Source organism: Mustelus asterias, chromosome 3, assembly GCF_964213995.1.
Source record: "Mustelus asterias chromosome 3, sMusAst1.hap1.1, whole genome shotgun sequence".
Classification (NCBI taxonomy): domain Eukaryota; kingdom Metazoa; phylum Chordata; class Chondrichthyes; order Carcharhiniformes; family Triakidae; genus Mustelus; species Mustelus asterias.
Genome location: NC_135803.1, coordinates 54,237,257 through 54,257,767, shown reverse-complemented (window position 1 = coordinate 54,257,767; position 20,511 = coordinate 54,237,257). Strand labels below are relative to the sequence as shown.

General features: G+C 47.8%; 1 protein-coding gene across 1 annotated transcript in view; it reads left to right on the top strand.

Moving 5' to 3' along the window:
- Nucleotides 1-20,511, top strand: part of LOC144483952 (uncharacterized) — an 82,524-nt gene that overhangs the window by 40,765 nt on the left and 21,248 nt on the right. The window contains exon 4 of the mRNA XM_078202517.1: nt 1,473-1,541. Coding sequence (XP_078058643.1) covers nt 1,473-1,541 — 69 coding nt within the window. The remainder of the gene's footprint in view (nt 1-1,472; nt 1,542-20,511) is intronic.

Below are 20,511 nucleotides of genomic sequence, written 5' to 3'. Positions count from 1 at the left end.
ATATAAAAAAGCATTGAAAGAAAGCAAATACAGAAGGTGTTCAAAATCTTCTGTAAGTCCTGAACTGAACGGATCCAAACCAAATGGTCAAAAGCCTAACATGTCTGAAGATCAGAGGACCTCAGAAACCAGTGATTGGATGTGATTTATAATAGAGTTTAGAAGGAAAATAGGTTGTTATTTTACCAAATGTGCATATTCACAAAGATTTATTTAATTTTTAAAAACCTGTATAGCTAGTGTAACTGGAATGTTTTAAAAGGGGGAAGCTGAGTGTAATATATTTATATGTTGTGAGTATGCCGGTGTGTGTGATGATGTCATGGAACAAGTGATCTGACCATCTTGGTTCCTCCCAATATGGAAAGGCAAACTTTCCCTGAACAGGATCGATTACTTTTCTAAAGATGTTGAATGGTTCATTCCAGAGTTGTAGGGCTCAACAACGTTTTTGACTTTGACCTGGAAGAGCCTTTAGAACATGCCCTCAAGTGCAGTGCTTATAGGCCGTTCTGCCTGACAAGGTGTAGGCGCCTCTGATATCGCCTCGCAAGCACTGGTTTCCTTCCTTGGCCATGCAAATGACTCCATCACTGAGGATGGGGTCCATGGTAAATCAAACTGCTGAATGGTTGGGTGTTCTGCACTGTCATTATTTCACCATGGTGCAGCCCCTGAAGAATTTTTGAGTCCAATTGTGCATAGTGTAAATAGCCTTTAAACAAAAATTGATTTGTTGCTGATAACGTACTTAGCTTTGTTAGGTTTTATTAAACTAAACAAATAAAAATGTATTGGTTTTAAGAGCTATTTTCCAGACTACAAAAGCAGACTTTGTTTCTGTACAGATTGAGTTAAAGTTTAAGAGGAAAGTGTTGTGTTGTCACTTTTAATATTTAACAACAATACAACTCCTTTATTGTTGAGTCCTACGTTAGCTGCAGTTTATTATGTTGCTCATGGAACTGTCACTTCCAAACCATAATGTTCCATGCTTCAGTAATGTAGTTTGATGTAAAACATGTCTTTAATTGCAGCATTCAATTCCACTCAAGTTGGAAGCGAACTTTCGTTTCATGAGACGTACTTTATACTCAATGGCAATTTTTTTTTGATTGATTCCAGCATTTGGTTAATTAATTTTTGATTGGTCATTGCATTTTCAAAATGAAATTGTAGTTCTCATGGAAGTATGCTTTATTTTCACAATATGGAACAATTTTTGTACCAGCATTTAAGAACTAAAAAGCATCTGCAGTTGCCAGTGTTTCAAAGAATTCATTCTTTAAAGATGAAATCAATCCAGTTTCAAGTATATTCCCCTGTTATATGATTAAGACTCCAGGGGTCTATTTTGTGCAAAAAAAAAGTCTTTTTGATTTGTCAGAAAATTTTTTGATTAATATGCAGCTGTCATTGCACAGGCAAACCCAGATCTCAACTTCTCTTTTTATCTTTCTCTCTCACCCCAGGCTGAAACGAGTACCTCACTCTTCTGGAGAGAATGTCCATTCGTTTTTGATCGGTGCTCGATACAACAGGTCAGTTAAGAACGTTTGAAATATCAAATTCATTTTTTAAACTGTCCAAATGTTGTTGAGTATTTTACACTGATCGTATTGTTAATGTTGGTGGATCTGCTCTGCGTTACTACTGGTAAGTTGGAGCACTTAGGCTGAGTTTTCCTGTCCTGATAGTGGTGCCCTGACAAGCACGGACTAGGTCGGTTGGAGTCTTCTAGGGAAGCCAGGATTTGGGGCCTCGTGGTGGTGGGGAGATTGGGTTTGTTGGGGCATTGGGAGGACTCGGGGAAGGATGAAAGATATATTATCATTGGAGGCAGTACAGAGGAGGTTCAAAAGAATGAGAGGTGATATGATTGAAATACAGAAGATTCTTAAGACAGAGTAAATGTTGGGTGGAATTTCCACGCATTGGAGAATGTAGGATGAGAGGGCATAGGTGCAGAATAAGGGGGTGTTCATTTCAGACGGATTTGAGGAACAATTTCTTCTCTCAAAGAGTGGCGAATCTTTGGAATTCTTTATCGCTGGCAGCTGTGGAGGCCAAGTCCTCAAATATTTTCAAGGCCGAGATCGATAGGTTTTTAATCAGTAGGGGAATTAAGGGTTATGGAGAGAGGCAGGAAAGTAGACTTAGTGAACCCGATTTCACCATCAAGTTGCGCCCATTTTCGGGTGCAAAAACTTGGTAAAGTCGGGTGTGAGGCGATTCGTGTGACCCGCGCCCACCTCCGCACCGGTTCCCCCTTTACCAAGGCCTGAAAATGGCCGCTATTGGGACCGCGCCAGAAATGTTCGATTTGTAGTACGGACCCGAGTCTCAGCACTGACCTCGGGTTTTGTAGATGCTGCTGGGTCCTAGCTCACTCAGCACTCTGCCAGCTGAAGGATGTGCACAAAGCACTTGCAAATTGCACTGCAATTTTCAAGGAGCTGTGATTGTTGGGAGCATGTGGATGGGGGAATGGGCAGTATGGTCAATGATTGTTGATGGGCTAGGGGCAAGCAACGTTCCTTAACCTGTACATGTGTTCCTTTCCATCTCCAACCACACCCCTACACCCCTGATGAACCATCAATCAAGCAAAGACTAGTTTGTATGCAAGAACAAATAGGCTTTTATTAGCAAAAGACTTGGAGCACACCCATGCCGATGAACTGGTCCAGACTGAGGCAGGGGGGTGGAGAGCAGTCACCTTTATACCTGGACCAGGGGGGGGAGGAGTCCCGGGCAGGGCCGGCAGGGACGTGTCCAGGCACGTCACACACACAGGCAATAAGCTAACAGTGGTTTACCACATTCACCCCCTGTTTTTAAAAAAGAGTGCGGCGGGGGTGAATTGGGTGGAACGATATTTACAGAATTACAAATTTAGCCTCTCTGGGGGCTTGATCTGCCGCTGCGACCACCGTAGTGCCGGTTGTGGTATCGGTTCAGGTGGCCGCGGTGTTGGATCAGGCGCCAGGTTGTAGTCACTCGAGTCGTCTGTAGTCCCTTCAGATTGTCGAGTGCGTGGTGGCGGCTCCTGGGGCTCAGGCATGCTGTATATGGGGGCTAGGGGAGCGTGCTGTGGCCCTGGTGCTGCATGGACAACGTTGGGGGTTGGGGGTGTGGGGTTGTGGGTCGTAGTGGTCCCTGGGGCAGCTGCGGGTGCCAGGTCTCGAATAGAGACCGTGTCCTCCCGCCCGTCGGGGTACGCCACATAGGCGTATTGGGGGTTGGCGTGGAGGAGTTGGACCCTTTCGACCAGGGGGTCCGAATTATGGGTCCTCACGTGCTTCCGGAGCAGGACAGGGCCTGGGGACGTCAGCCATGACGGTAGTGAGGTCCCCGAGGAGGACTTCCTGGGGAAAACAAATATTCTTTCATGAGGGGTAGCATTGGTAGCTGTGCAGAGGAGTGATCTAATCGAGTGTAGTGCATCAGGGAGGACCTCTTGCCAGCGGGTGACTGGAAGACCTTTAGATCTCCGAGCTAGTAAAACGGCCTTCCAGACTGTCGCGTTCTCCCTCTCTACTGTCCGTTCCCCCTAGGGTTGTAGCTGGTGGTCCTACTCGAGGCTATGCCTTTGGAGAGCAGGTACTGTCGCAGCTCATCACTCATAAAGGAGGATCTCTGGTCGCTATGGATATAGCTAGGGAAACCGAGCAGGGTGAAGAGGCTGTGCAGGGCCCTGACGACCGTGGCCGAGATCATATCCGGGCAGGGAATAGCGAAGGGGAAACGTGAATATTCGTCAATGACGTTGAGGAAGTATATGTTGCGGTCAGAAGAGGGGAGGGGGCCTTTGAAGTCGACGCTTAGGCGTTCGAAAGGGTGGGTGGCTTTTATGAGGTGTGCTCTGTCTGGCCGATAGAAGTGCGGCTTGCACTCTGCACAGACCTGGCAGTGTCTGGTTATAGATCTGACTTCCTCAATGGAGTAGGGCAGGTTACGGGCTTTAATGAAGTGAAAAAACCTGGTGACCCCCGGGTGGCACAGGTCATTGTGGAGAGTCTGCAATTGGTCTATTTGTGCGCTGGCACATATTCCCCGGGACGGGGCGTCTGGGGGCTCATTGAGCTTCCCGGGCCGGTATAAGATGTCGTAACTGTAGGTGTAGAGCTCGATTCTCCACCTCAATATTTTATCATTTTTGATCTTGCCCCGCTGTGTGTTATTAAACATGAATGCAACTGACCGTTGGTCCGTGAGTAGGGTGAATCGTTTACCAGCTAAGTAGTGGCGCCAGTGTTGTACAGCTTCCACTATGGCTTGGGCCTCCTTTTCGACAGAGGAGTGTCAAATTTCAGGGCCTTGGAGGGTTTGTGAGAAGAAGGCCACGGGTCTGCCCGCCTGGTTAAGGGTGGCGGCTCGGGCGAAGTCAGACGCATCGCTCTCCACCTGGAACAGGATGGACTCGTCTACAGCATGCATCGTGGCCTTCGCGATGTCTGGTTTGATGCGGTCGAAGGCCAGACGGGCCTCTGCCGTCAGGGGAAAAGAGGTGGATTTGATGAGCGGACGGGCTTTATCCACATAATTGGGGACCCACTGGGTGTAATACGAGAAGAAGCCCAGGCATCTCCTCAGTGCTTTGAGGCTGGTGGGGAGGGGGAGTTCCAGGAGGGGACGCAAGCGGGCGGGATCGGAACCGATGACCCTGTTTTCCACAACACAACCAAGGATGGCGAGGCGGTGTGTGCGGAATACGCACTTCTCCTTATAGGTCAGATTTAGGAGTGTGGCGGTGTGGAGGGATTTGTGGAGGTTGGCGTCGTGGTCCTGCTGATCATGGCCGCAGATGGTGACGTTATCCAGATACAGGAAGGTGGCCCGCAGCCCGTTCTAGTCTACCATTCGGTCCATCTCACGCTGGAAAACCGAGACCCCGTTGGTGACGCCGAAGGGGACCCTAAGGAAGTGATAGAGGCGGCCATCCGCCTCGAAGGCAGTATATTGGCGGTCCTCCAGGCGGATAGGGAACTGGTGGTATGCAGATTTTAAGTCGATGGTGGAGAACACCCGATATTGAGCAATCTGATTAACCATGTCAAATATGCGGGGAAGGGGGTATGCGTCCAGCTGCATGTATCGGTTAATGGTCTGACTGTAGTCAATGACCATGCGATGTTTCTCCCCAGTTTTAACAACTACTACTTGGGCTCTCCCGGGGCTGGTACTGGCCTCAATGATCCCCTCCCCTAGGAGCCATTGCATTTCGGACCTGATAAAAGCTCTGTCTCCAGCACTGTACCGTCTGCTCTTGGTGGCGATGGGCTTGCAATCGGGGGTGAGATTTTCAAAAAGTGAGGGAGGGGCGACTTTAAGGTTCGAGAGGCTGCAGGTGGTGCACGGTGGGCGATCTAAGAACTGCTGATTGCAAACGGAGAGCGGAGGAAAAGGCCCATTATACTCCATAGTGACGCTCTGAAGGTGACTCAGGAAATCTAGCCCCAGGAGTACGGCAGTGCAGAGTTGTGGCAGCACGAGGAGCCTGAAATGTTTGTACATTGTGCCCCGTACAGTTAGGGTCGCCAAGCAGTACCCAAGGACATCCTCTGAGTGGGACTTTGAAGCCATGGAGATCGTTTGCTTCACTGGCAGTACTGAAAGGGCATAGCGACTCACTGTTTTAGGGTGAATAAAGCTCTCCGTACTCCTACAGTCAAATAAACAGTTTGTAATGCGACCATTTACCTCGATGTCCATCATGGACCTGGCAAGTTGGTGAGGCCTGGATTGGTCCAGCGTAATCGAAGCCACCGTTGGATTTTGCGAGTCATCGCACGCGGCTGACAGCGTCCAAGCTGGCGGCCCGCACGGCCCACACGCAGCTGATGGCGTCCAAGGTGGCGGCCTGCACGGCTCACATGCGGCTGATGGCGTCCAAGGTGGCGGCCCGCATGGCTCACACATGGCTGATGGCGTCCAAGATGCTGGCCCGCACGGCTCACACGTGGCTACCGGCGCCCAAGAGGGTCGCACACAGCGCTACTGGGCTTGGAGGTCGATTTCGCTCTGCATACCTTCACATAATGGCCCTTCTTTCCACACCCGGAGCACATCGCATCCTTTGCCGGGCAGCGTTGTCGGGGGTGCTTCCCCAGGCCGCAGAAGTAGCACTTCGGGCCTCCGGAGACTGCCGCAGCGGTCGGGTCATTGGTGGGATGTGGCGTGGCGTAGGCCTGCGGCACTCCCGAGTACAGAGGTGGCGGTGGCCGCGGTGTCCACGATGCGCCCCCGTGGTCGGGGGTGTAGACCTCGAGATTATGGAAGGCCACCTCTAACGAGTTGGCATGCGCCACAGTCTTTTGTAGGTTCAGCCCACCCTGTTCCAGCAGTCGTTGTCGGATATAGTTTGACCTGATACCCGTGGCATAGGCCTCTCTAATTAAATCCTCAGTGTTTTGGGCGGCTGTTACGGTCTTGCAGTTGTAGGCCCTGCCAAGTGCTTGCAACGCACGCAGGAATTCATCACCCGATTCTCCTGGCTGTTGTCTGCGAGTAGCCAGAAGATGTCTGGTGTAGATTTCATTAGACTGTTTGTTGTACTGGCCTTTTAAAAGTTCGATCGCATCCTTATAATTTTCAGTGTCTCTAATCATCGAGAATACTTGATCGCTTACCCGGGCGTGGAGCACGTGTAGCTTGTCGGTTTCGGTCCAGATGACGGAGGAGGAGGTGAGGAAAGTTTCGAAGCAGCGCAGCCAGTGATCGAAGCTGTTAGAGGCTCCTACAGCTTGAGGGTCCAATTCGAGTTTGTCGGGTTTCAGTATCTGCTCCATCCCAAAACTTTTGCTCATAAAATTGATGCACCATCAATCAAGCAAAGACTAGTTTGTATGCAAGAACAAATAGGCTTTTATTAGCAAAAGACTTAGAGCACACCCATGCCGATGAACTGGTCCAGACTGAGGCAGGGGGGTGGGGAGCAGTCGCCTTTATACCTGGACCGGAGGGGGAGGAGTCCCGGGCAGGGCCGGCAGGGACGTGTCCAGGCATGTCACACACACAGGCAATAAGCTAACAGTGGTTTACCACAACCCCCCTCCCTTCAGAGTGACGAGTTGGCTTTTGCAATGCAACTGATTGATCTTGCTGTTCTCTTGGTTGCTGCTGGAGCTGAGGAGGAGGAGCAGGAGGAAGAATTGCAGGCACAGGAAGCCCAGACCTTACCACTTGCAGGAGTAGAGGGGGACAACCACCAGAGGCAGGAGATGGCTGCCATTCACCCAGAGGGGGGTGTGCAGGAGAAGGAGGGAGCGGAGACCCCGGCAGCTCCGTGCACAAGTGCACATTTGAACAGATGTCGGACACCGTGTGCTGCCGATGTCTCCACCTCCAAAAGGAGCCAGTGCAAAGCCCGTGCCACCTGTTGCAGGACCTGGCACCTCGGGGCAGGGGGGCACCCACTCTCGGTGGCTGTCAAATTGACGGCCGCTCTGAACTTTTATGCAGCTGGCTCCTTCCAGACCCCAAGCGGAGATATCTGTGCCATTTCCCAGTCAGCTGTGCGCACCTGTTCCAAGCAGGTCATAGAAGCCCTGTATTTAACCTGAACCAGGCCCATCAGGAAGCCCAGGCTGCAGGGTTCACGGCCAGTGCGGGGGTGCCTAATGTACAGGCGGCCATCAACACAACCCACATTGTCCCCAAGGCTCCCTTGCAGAATCCACGAAGAATCATCAACAGAAAGGGGTTCCACTCCCTGAATGACCAACTCGTGTGTGACCATAACATGAACATTATGCACGTCTGCGCAAGACATCCAGGTAGTGTGCACGACAGCTTCATTCTCAGGAGCTTGGACATCCCGGAGGCATTTGAGGAGGAGCCCAGGCTGGGGGTGTGGCTCGTGGGTGATGTGGGTTCCCGCTTCGGACATGGCTGATGACGCCTGTGCGGAAGCCTGTGTCTGAGACGGAGACCCGCTATAATGAGGTCCATGAAGCCACCCGTGCGATGGTGAAGAGGTGCATTGGGTTCCTCAAAATGTGATTCCGGTGCCTGGACCGCTCTGGCCCCGATTTCTTGCCGCATAGTGGTGGTGTGCTGTGCCCTGTACAACCTGGCACAGCAGAGAGGTGACCGATTGGAGGAAGAGGACGTGGAGGCCTACCAGCCGGGCATCGCTGGGGAGAAGGCTGCCCAAAAGGAGGAAGAGGAAGAGAAGGAGGAAGAAGAGGAGTAGCATGTCAAGCATCACCAACCAGGCGCTGGAGGGCTGGCAGCTCGAATGAGGCATGCGAGGACGGTTAGGGAGGCTCTGATCACCAGGCTGTTCAGTTTCTAGGGGCTTGTGTCTGTGATTTCCATTACCAACCCAAAGTCCTCTATCTCATAGAAATCATAGAAACCCTACAGTGCAGAAGGAGGCCATTCGGCCCATCGAGTCTGCACCGACCACAATCCCACCCAGGCCCTACCCCCACATATTTACCTGCTAATCCCACTAACCTACGCATCACAGTACTCTAAGGGGCAATTTTTAACCTGGCCAATCAACCTAACCCGCACATCTTTGGACTGTGGGAGGAAACCGGAGCACCCGGAGGAAACCCACGCAGACACGAGGAGAATGTGCAAACTCCACACAGACAGTGACCCGAGCCGGGAATCGAACCCAGGACCCTGGAGCTGTGAAGCAGCAGTGCTAACCATTGTGCTACCGTGCCGCCCAACATCTCCTGCAACATTGTCACACCAGAGTGATGGGCCTGGGTACTCTGTGTTAGCAACTTTCTTTGGCAGGCAGGAGGGTGATGACAACTCACTAAGCACCATTATGATGATGCCCTGGTGCAAACTAGTCTGACTCCTACCTGAGCTCCGCATGCACGCTGGCACCTGGGCCCACATCTGTGTAGTGGCTAAGGGATCTGAAACTCCCACACAGGGCCCTGGGGTGGGTGAGGTGGGAGAAGGGAGGGAATCGCTTGTGTGTTCTGGGGAACCAATGGTTTCCTTTTCTCAGTGACACAGCATTGAGGGGCCTCCCCACTGACATCAATATGAAGCATCCCTCCGACGATCATCAATGGAAGAGGATTCCTATTTGAGACAAATCTGAGACAAATTGGTCACAGGTGGTGAAAAAACATTTAATGATTAGAGTAAAGGTGTTTAAATAATAAGTTGTAACATAAAAACTTGTGAACGGAAAGGTGTTTAAAGAGCTACCTCACTAGTGCAGCCCTTCACCCTGCCATCTTCGTGCAACTATAACTTCCTAACCTTACGTGGCCTACCACTATGTCTCGGTGTCTCCCCAGAATGTCACTGGAGGTAGAGGGGGCAAGCTCCCTACCTCGTCCCGTTGCCTGTGATGCACGTGGCAGCTGTCCTCTGGAGGCCCTGGACCATGAGGGCCCTGGTCGGCTTCCAGGTGTCTAGGATGTTTCCACGACACCTTCTTCATCCCGCTGCCCCTGAGATGCCCTGGTTTTGGGAAGGGGGGAGTCAGAAGGTGTAGCCACAGCCACAGTCTCCTGGCTGGAAGGCCCCGGCATGGGCTCGAGCCCTTCCTCCTCCCTTGGAGTTCCTGTGAGCCCCTGGGTCACTCCATGGGACGACGGTGCTTCTGCAGTGAGTTCCAGAAGCTCTGGCATCACCTGGCCCTGCCAGTCCTGGAGAACCACCTGCGTCCTACCCATGGTGGTCGAGCCCTCTGCAATGGTCACCTGAGTCGGGGGCCACCTGTCAATGGCCGCAGCAAGTACCCTCTGTGACAGGGCCACGTTCTCAAGGGCTGCTGCTGTAGCCCGTTGTGTTTCAGCGCTGTCCCGCTGGGTCTCCTGCAAGCTCTTGAGCCTCTCAGCCATGGGCTGCAGAACCTCGAGAACCTGTTCAGTCCCTAAGCTGTGGCCCATGGTGACTCAGCCATCGCTTGGAGCCTGCCACTCATGGTGAGGACCCCTGCCCCAGGCTTTCCACCACAGACGCCACCCTTGCAGTGTTGGCCTGGGAAGCACGCAATACAGGCAATAGCTGGCCTGTCTGAAAGCTTTGGGACTCCTCCCAACAGCCTCGCAGTTGGTCCAGTGTGGCCGTCAGCCCCTCCTGTATTCCCTGGCTCTGTTGCTGCATCCCCAGCAGCTGAGGGAGAAATGATCTGAGAGACCCAACAGGTAGCCTGGGGCCAGCTGAGTCCCTGCATGCCAGAGGCCTCAGATGTTCCCTCCTCCATGTATATTATCAGATGTGTCGTGCTCACCAGAGAGTGACCTAAAAGCCTCACCACTAATTGGACCCACCGATGTGTCAGTATCTGGGATGGTGAACTGCGAGGTGGAAGCTGATGCCAAAATGGTGCCACCCTCGGAGGTCCCTTCACCCATATCCTCCAGGGACTCATCTGAGCTGTCTGGAGCAGGATGGGCAGGAGCCACAGGAGGGCCAAAATGCCACATGGCCCCGGGGCATCCAGACCTGTCTCTGCAACACAGGACACAAGGTGAAGTGCAAAGGAGGGAGAGGACCCCGGGATACAAAAAACGTGATTCACATTTCATCATTTAACATAGAACAAAGCACAAAGAAGATTACATCACAGGAACAGGTCCTTCGGCCCTTCAAGCCTGCAGCGACCAGGCTGCCCATCTGAATTGTAACCCCCTATCTTCTGGAGACCATATCCTCTATTCCCATCCCATTCACGCAGCTGTAAAGATGCCCCTTAAAGGTCACTCTCATGTCTGCCTCCTTGACCTCCCCCGGCACCCACCACCCTCTCTGTGTAAATAAACATGCCTCACACATCTCCTTTAAACCTTGCCCCTCGCACCCAAACCTCATGCCTCCGGGAAGTTGCCTCAAATTGAGTAGAGGATTGACAGGTGCTCACTTCTTGACTCCAGCCCGACCATGCTGTCACTGACAGCCCCCATCTCCCCTTCCCTGAACAGCTCCAGTGTCCGCTCTCCAAAGAGAGTGAGGACCCGTAGGCCTGGTTCATCACCCTCTGTCTTCACCCTCTGTCTGGTGTTACGGTCGGTCTTCTCCTGTGGAGACAGAAGAAGCCATGAAAGGAATGATGTGTGACTCCTGCAGAGTACCAGATGGTGGCCCTTAGAGGGCAAGCGCAGTGGTGCTTTTGGGGGGCATAGGAAGGTGCTTGGGGGTCAGGAGCTGGAAACATGCAGGGTTCTGGGGATGGGAGCATCTGGGGGAGATTTGGGGGAAGATGCTAGATGGGGTTAAGCACTCACCCTTGCTGCCCGGATGAGGTCATTGACCTTCTTGCGGCACTGCTTCCCAGTTCTGGGGGCCAGTGCCCTGGCACTGACCAAGGTGGCGACTGCCTCCCAGGTCGCATTGCTATCAGCCTCCCTGGGTCTGCATCCTCCTGATGTGGGGGGAGAGGGGGGGTGGGGAAGAGGATGTGTCGGCTCGCCTCTGCCGTATCTAGCAGCCTCTCCAGGTCACACTCAGTAGATCAGGGGGCTGGTTGTGTAGTCATTTTTTCTTGTACTGCTTGCCTGCCTTCCATCCTTGGGTCTTTTTATGGAACTGCCACTTGTTAACATTGAGGGGAAGGCAATTGGTATGCTGATGCTGGTGGCGAGGTGTGGGTGGGGGGGAGGGGGGTTGGGGGAGAGCGAGAGGATCAGTGCCTCAATGATTGGGGACAGTGGAGAGAGAGGGATTTGTCTTACAGCCATCGGAGTCAGAAGGAGATGGGGGCCTTGTGCAGAAGGGTCCGGGGAGGGGAGAGGGGGGCTCACTTTGCCTGAGACCGGTGGGGGGGAAGGGGGAGGGTGAATCACTCTGCTGAGATCGGTAGGGGGAAGCAGTGAGGGGCCTGCAATCGGTCTGGGTGGTGGAGGGGATGGGAGGATAAGAGGGTCACTAATGTTGTGGGGGTGGGGCAATGTCTATGGTGGCCAGGGGGAGGCATTATCCGGCCCGGGAGGGATGTGGCAGGGGAGCAGCATTCTATCATTTTCTTTCTGCGCACGCGCAGTTGGAGGCACCGATCGGAGCTACAAGTTTCGGGCGTGTTAAGCCCCGCCCACAGGCTTGTGCAGCGCGATTCGGACAGTGAGTGTTAAATCAAACATGATCTTATTAAATGGCGGAGTAAGCTCAAAGAGCTGATTGGCCTACTCCTGTTCTTATTGCTTATTGTCTTCCGGGAGGACCAATCATGAAGGCTCCAGAGCCTAATAGCTGGATTCAGGGAGTCGATGTGAAGGCACTTACCTCTTGAATCCGTTAATCCTTGCCTTGAGGAAACTCCCTGAAGCTCATGAAACGCAGCCACCAGCAGTTACATTTCCAAAAGCTGCAAGGCAATGCGACTCCCAGCTTAATCATCATATTTACAGGTGCAAGCTACCTCCTCCGATTGGGCATTCCCCCCCCACCCCCCCCCCCCCCCCCACCCACCCCTCCCCCAACCATCCAGTTTCAGTTGAAGCCAAAGATGGATGGATTGGAGGCACTTTTAAGGATGGAAGCCAATTTCAGACACGTTCAAACTGACTCAAACCCACTTGTTTATGTCAATTAAAATTCAACCAATAATGTATTATTCTTCTGCCAGAATGGCCCTGTGTGTTCCAGCTTACTTTTCACTTTAGAGCTTTGAGGGAGACTTTCTGCTTTGTCCACAATTGAGAAATTGCGTCCAAAAATTGCCTTTAAATTGCAGTGGTTAGGGTACACTTCAAGTTTCCACTAAAGTTAATTTGGAGATTCACAAACACAAAATCTTCAATTAACAGGTACAATTTGGCAATGTAATGGAATGTAATTGCTTCTTTTGTTTTTCTTATCATTAAAATGTCGTCCTTGATATATTGGAGAGTGGTAAGCTAGTGCAGCTTTATTAATATAGCTGAAAATAGATCTATTGTCAAAAATAGCAACTTTAATAAAGGTGTCCAGTCTGCCAGCTGAGTAACCTGATTCAAAATAATTGAAAATGAGTTCAAAAAACACTGTACTGCAACATTTACTAGTTTCACTGCTGTAGCCAGTTGCTGAGTAGTTTCATTGCTGTCGCCAGTTGCTGAGTAAACTGAATACATTCTGAGACAAAAAAAGCTTTTAAAACATGCCCACGAGTGCAATTTGAGGAACCTTCCCATACCAGGAAAGGCCTGGTCATGTCACATTGAAGGCTCAACCAATGTAAAGGGTCACAGAAGCATAGGACAGAATTTTACGCTCCCCACAAGGTGGGTTCTGAAGTGTGGGGGATGGGGGGGGCGAGTGTATAATTGAATGGATGGAATTACTCCTGGAAACCTGCCTGCCCAAACCCAGATGCAATTTCACGCTTGGGCGGGCAGGGTCTCGGGCAGGGAACCCGCCCATTCACCTACTAATGCCTTTAAGTGGGCATTAAGTGGCCACTTAAGGGCCTTATCCCACCCAGCCTCAGTTGGCGGGAGTGGGTGTGGAGAGGGTGGAATAGTGATATTTGCATTTTTCCCTATCTTGGGGCAGGAAGGTGGGCTTCACCTTTAAGGCCCCCCTCAGAGTTGCCCCCTCCACCCCCCCACTTCCCCCAAGGGAAGTCCTGCCCAGTGTCAACACTGAAGTAAACGTTAAATGGCAGTGGGAGTTTGAGAGTCAATGGTTGCACGTTAGGTTTAAATTCTCGGGATGGCGAGTGCTGATCACTCTAATCCGTAACATTCTACCCATAATGCATGTTTTTGGTTATAACTCACCTATGCTTTAAAATCCTTGATCTTCAGTTTTGGTTCGGCTAGAATCAGGGTGGCAAACCATGGAAACAAATGAAAACTTTCAATCAAATTTAACTTTTGCAAATAAACACATACTCTGGTCTGTTTGACCTGAATTGCTGTTTGTGAAGGATGTTTGATTTTGATGATTGGAATGTGCTCATTAATTTCTGTCTTCGGGTCAGAAGGAGCACAATAAACCAACAGCCGTTTTTTCTTTTTTGTTTATATTGTTGACACTTTAAAGCATAATTTCTGAAGTGTGACATCTGCACAGGCTGTTATATCATTATTAATATTTTAGCAGTTGATCTGTCTGTTGCTTACAGAGAGAATTGGAGGATAATTTTATCCCATGTGTATGAAGCACTATTAGACTCAGTGATTTACAATAGTTTTAGTACAGTATTGTTGTATTTTTAACTTGCTGAAATCCATAAAGAATGAGTGACGTGCAGAGCTGTATGTCAGGAAGAGATCATGTGAAGTGGGCAAGGCCATGGAAAGATTTGAAGATACAGTTACAAATTCTGTAACGATCTGGATTTCGAGAGGCCAATGCAGCCAGGCGAGAATGGACCAAACAGAAATGCATGAAAGGATCTGCACCACAGTATTTTAAACTAGCTGTAGTTTGTAAAAGAAGGAACATTCAAGAATGAAACCCAGAAATGCTGAAACCACCAGCGTCCATCTGCAATTTGGGAACAAAGTTGGAGTGGGCAATATGTTGGAGATGAAACAAGGCGTTCTTGTTCATTGGATGCACAAAGAAAGCTCAGCTTCAGAAACTTGAAGTGAAAGTTTGGGCAACAATTTAGAAATGCTGCTCGAATCAAAGACAGTGAGTGGGATTTTCCGGCCACACTCGTCCCAAGCCTAGAAAAATCCCACCCGAGGTCAACGGACTTTTGCATGGTCCGCCCCTGCCTGCTATGATTCCCGTGGTGGGTGGGTTGGGAAAATTCCATCCAGTGGCTTTGGTTTTACTAAGCTGGGAGGAGTTAAAACGCATCAGGGCATAATGTTGGACTGACAATTGAAGAGGATAGCAATAGCAGTAGAAACTTGAAGAACAATAGACAGGGGGCAAAAACAGGAAGTGCAGGAAAGTCCCAGCAGCTCTGACAGCATCTGTGGAGAGAGAACAGATCTAATGTTTCGAGTCTGGATGACTCTTCATCAGAGGGAGGAGGTATTGACATAGTCAAGAGGCATTGAGTACATGTAGGATCTGATTCCATGCTTATAGATGATTTTGTGCACAGCATATAATGGATAGATAAGGTGACCAAGGATGGCATTCTGAAATACACAGTGGATGGACTGGGAGTGAAAGATAAAATTCTGGAGGAGATATACATCAGGCAGGCTGGAACTTTAAGAGATCAGCACCATGGAGATTGACTGTGAAGGAGAGGAGTTACACTGTACATTCTTTGAGAGATTATAAATTAGTATGAACTTGTGGTAGCATCAAGCTGTACGTGTCCACTAGGAACTGGGTTAAGAATGACCAAACTAATTTGTAATCAGAGAAAGCTTGTCACTTATCATTCTTGGCTGAATTTGTAGCTGGGTACCAGAGTCGAATTTGAATGTTCTGCAGTTCATAAATGCAAAATGTTAAAAGTTAAAGTTTATTTATTAGTCACAAGAAGGCTCACATTCACACTGCAATGAAGTTACTGTGAAAATCCCCGAGTAGCCACACTCCAGCACCTGTTCAGGTACACTGAGGGAGAATTTAGCACGGCCAATTCACCGAACCTGCACATCTTTTGGCCTGTGGGAGGAAACCGAAGCACCCAGAGGAAAGCCACACAGACACAGGGACAACATACAGACTCCACACAGGCAGCGACCCAAGCCGGGAATTGAACCCGGGTCCCTGGCGCTGTGAGGCAGCAGTGCTGACCACTGTGCCAGTAAATGTATATGTAACATGGTGATAAAATAAAAAAATAATTTGTTCAAAGGCATTAATACTTTTATGCATTTAAAAGGTGGTTATTTCACGAATGAGTGAAAGAACTATTCTCTGTTATATTTATTCAGTCGCGCAAACTGGCACTTTCCACTTATAAATAGGTGCATTAGTGTTTCAGTGCCAATTTGTTTAGTATCTTGTATATTATGAAGTTGACCATTATCAGGCAGTAATACAATATGGGGATTCTGCTTATGGTTTAAAATGTCATCCGAATCATTCAATTGAATTATTACCTGGTAAATTACTACCAGACATCTATTATTCTATATTCAACATGAAGTTGTTATTTCATTGCTATTCTATTGTCGTGGAAGCTTTAAAAATGCATAAATTTAAAGGAATATCTTCCTGATCGCTGATTGGAATTTACCATGTACATCTCTTTTGAATGTTGCCAGCTATTGAACCAGCAAATGTGGTGGTTGAATGGCCGTGGGCTATGGAAATTCAGTGACGTGATGTAGAAACATAGAAACATAGAAAAACTACAGCACAAACAGGCCCTTCGGCCCACAAGTTGTGCCGAACACATCCCTACCTTCTAGACCTACCTATACGGGCGGCACGGTAGCACAGTGGTTAGCACTGCTGCTTCACAGCTCCAGGGACCTGGGTTCGATTCCCGGCTTGGGTCACTGTCTGTGTGGAGTTTGCACATTCTCCTCGTGTCTGCGTGGGTTTCCTCCGGGTGCTCCGGTTTCCTCCCACAGTCCAAAGATGTGCGGGTTAGGTTGATTGGCCATGCTAAAAAAAAAATTGCCCTTAGTGTCCTGAGATGTATAGGTTAGAGGGATTAGAGGGTAAATATGTGGGGGTAGGGCCTGGGTGGGATTGTGGTCGGTGCAGATTCGATGGGCCGAATGGCCTCTTTCTGTACTGTAGGGTTTCTATGATTTCTATGATAACCCTCCATCCTATTAAGCTCCATGTACTCATCCAGGAGTCTCTTAAAAGACCCTATTGAGTTCGCCTCCACCAGTACTGACGGCAGCTGATTCCACTCACCCACCACCCTCTGTGTGAAAAACTTACCCCTAACATCTCCCCTGTACCTACCCCCCAGCACCCTAAACCTGTGTCCTCTCGTAGCAGACATTTCCACCCTGGGAAAAAGCCTCTGAGAGTCCACCCGATCTACACCTCTCAACATCTTATACACCTCTATTAGGTCTCCTCTCATCCTTCGTCTCTCCAAGGAGAAAAGACCGAGCTCCCTCAGCCTATCCTCAATCCAGGCAACATCCTTGTAAATCTTCTCTGCACCCTTTCAATCTTTTCCACATCCTTCCTATAGTGAGGCGACCAGAACTGAGCACAGTACTCCAAGTGGGGTCTGACGAGGGTCTTATATAGCTGCATCATTATCCCCGGACTCCTAAACTCAATCCCTCGATTGATAAAGGCCAGCACACCATACGCCTTCTTAACCACCTCCTCCACCTGTGGGGCCGATTGTAGAGTCCTATGGACCCGGATCCCAAGGTCCTTCTGATCCTCTACAGTACTAAGAGTTTTTCCCTTTATATTGTACTCCTTCATCCCATTTGACCTACCAAAATGGACCACGACGCATTTATCTGGGTTGAAGTCCATCTGCCACTTGTCCGCCCAGTCTTGCATCCTATCTATGTCCCTCTGTAACTTCTGCCATCAGCAATATTATCAAGTTAACTCTTGATGTGCTTGAACATTGTTCCTTCCACAAGCTATTTTAATGGAGATGTTATAACTTGATGATGCACCACCATTAAAATGGCAGAGCCGAACCTGTTATCCAGTCTGATGCATTGGCACCCTGTTAAAGTAGAGGGAACTACTCTGGGTCACATATGAAACTTTCTTCTATAATTACATATGAGATGGGAAATGGAAATGTGCTATATCCATTATGCTAAAAATAATACCTGTGAGTATTTTGTTTGTAAGTATTATTTGCATGTGATTGAGAACTGCACAATGCATGCCCTTCAGAATTTCCTTCCCTGTAATGAAAGCTATCCTTACTGAGCTCATCCAGTTCCAAACTATTTTAACAATTGAAGTGTTCACCAAATGTCATCAGTGATGTGAAACCATTGATTTGGTAAATAAATATGGGTATTGACCTATCTTAGAGCACACAGTACCTATTAAAGGCAAAACCTAAGGATTGATGAGAGCAATCTTTTAAAGTGAACAATTACTTAAGTTCAACTTCTCCATTTTTACACATCTCATAGTATTCAACTAACAGGAGGAATAGGGGGAAAACAGTGTTCTTATTTGAAGGCCTCTTCTGTAGTATCACATGAGCATTAATTGTGAAAGGGAAAGATAAAAATATTGACACTGCTGTCACCAGTTTCTATTTAAAGGTGCTCAAAACTCTGGCAGGTTCTGGGTTATATACAATTGAAAAAGAAATAGCCCCAGATGATAGTTCAACTTTGATAACATTGTTGATAACAGGCTGTCTCAGATTCTTTATTCAGGTAAGCGTTAAATTGGGCATTTAAAAATCCTTTTATGGAAGAATCTTTTAGATGAGTGGCTTTTTGTGATAGTTTATATTTTTCAACACTCTCATACAATGTACGTTTGTCCAATCCTTCTTCGTGCAAGTGATATTTCACATTGATTTCACATCGTGAAGTGTTTTACTGACCTTTGCTAATTTAGTAGTCCAGATACTCTGTCATTCAATACATGTTATCTGTTTACATCTGCAGTCTGGGAGCTCTATGCTGTGGTGAGCCTGGATATCTGGAATATTCCAAACTGTTTTGGGCAGAATATTTCAAAACTGGGTTATAGCTACTGGGTGATGCAGCTGAGGATATTTATAGGATAAAAACATTCTAATATTTGAAAAAGTAATGTAAATTGTATCATATCGTATCATTTATCATTTCATCAAACTGATTATGCTTCCAAAAAATGAAAATTATGCCACATTTATTAATAAAAACTGAAGCTAAAGGGAATATATGCCTGAGTTCCAGTTAAAAATAGACAGCTCATGCTCATGGAACCATTTAACAAATTAATCAAGATCTCTTTTTTTTTTCTGTTTAGCAATGCTAACAATATTTGAAATATCAAAAAGCAGTAGCCTGCAGTCAAATTACTGTAATTTGGTGCTCTGTCTCTGTAGATTTTTTCCTGTGATGTAGAATTTCTGCAGTGGTAAGATCATGGATATTGAAGAAAGTTTGGTCCTGTATTTTTGTATCTCAGCCAATAGGAAAATTCAGTTTTGAACACATAAAAAGAAAGGATAAATAATTGATTCTATTTAAAATAATCTTACTATTGGCTTACTGATAAGCAATTTTTTTTTAAAGAATAGTTTGCTTGCTAGGTACAACAAAGGCAGATTTTTGGATAACTTTACTTACCTAGAATTTTAAAGGCTCCCATCTCCACCGTTCACTCACTATACTCATAGTATTAATGTCTTGCTGTAAAAATAAATGTATAAATGCAGTTGCATAACTAAATATTTTTGTTCCATTTTAGCGAGGCCAAAAAGGACTGACAGCTAAACACTCACCTTGCATTTTTTTGCTGATATCGTCATTATAAGCAGCTGAATTACCATGCAGAATTTAATGAATACTTGTGTAGGAGAGTTTCTGTTTTGGACGCAATCGGTGACTTGAGTGTAAATTGAGCCCAGCTTGAGCTAGTTTTGGGAAATTGTTATTTTTCTCAAGTTTCTGCTCAAACCCATTTTCATATTGTTGAATATAAAAGCTGCCACACATCATTGCAATCACAGCCAGCAGTTTAGAATATAACTTTTGAAAAATTGCTGTAAAAATATAAGAATACCTTGCTATATTTGACTGGTAACTTGTCAGAGTTTGATTAATGCAGCAGAAAATGGGCTTAAAGCCCATCCAATCCGCCACTTGTGAGTAACCCAACTTTAAATAATTGAAAGTGATTTTAAAAATCTATACAGAACCACTTGCTAGGTATATTGTTTTACAGTAGTCAGTTTCTTAGAGAATTTAAAAAAACATATATTTTAAAAGTTTTAAAATACACCAATTAGTGTCTGTGTGCCAAAAGGAGATTGATGTTAAGAGCATCTTGAGTGCAATTAGGATGAATGCACAATGGTGATTAATTTAATCTGGGAACATGATCAGTTTATGGAGGGGTCAGCTTTGAGCATACTTTTTAAAATTAGCGCAAAAGATCGCAGAAACTGGAGTTGCTCTGAATGCAATTTTCAATTAACATTCCTTGATCTTCTGCACTGATTTCAATAACTTTAAATGAAATGTCCAAAATGAAACAGAGTGACTGAGCAGCAAGTCCCCTCCATTATTACTTACGTCTGGCATTGATAAGATGATGCTGATGACAGTCAAAGTTGTAAAATTGTGAGTATGTCAGTGTGTGGAACAGATGAATGGAAGTAGTTTTGTGTGTGTGAGAAAAGTACGAGAAAAAAATAGGAGGAAATATGGGCCCGGATCTTTTAATCTCCAGGTAGTTGGAGACTGGATGTATTTCCCAAGGTGCACCATTAGACCCCTTGGAAGACCCAACAGCAATGACCTTGTGGGAATTGCCTAGGAAGTATGAACTTCTGAACAGCAATTCCCCAGCTCCTGGGACCCTCTGAAAATATCTCAACACTGAGTTAGAGTCAAAGATTTTGAATAGTTCTGACTTACTGACCTGGACAGTTACCTAGGAAAGGTTGGACAGAAAAAAATCTATCTTAACTCCTGGGTGACTCTACAACTGGGCCCTCCCCCCAATTTCTCCGACCCCTGACTCACCCTGACTCACCCTGACTCACCCTGACCCAAGCTGACC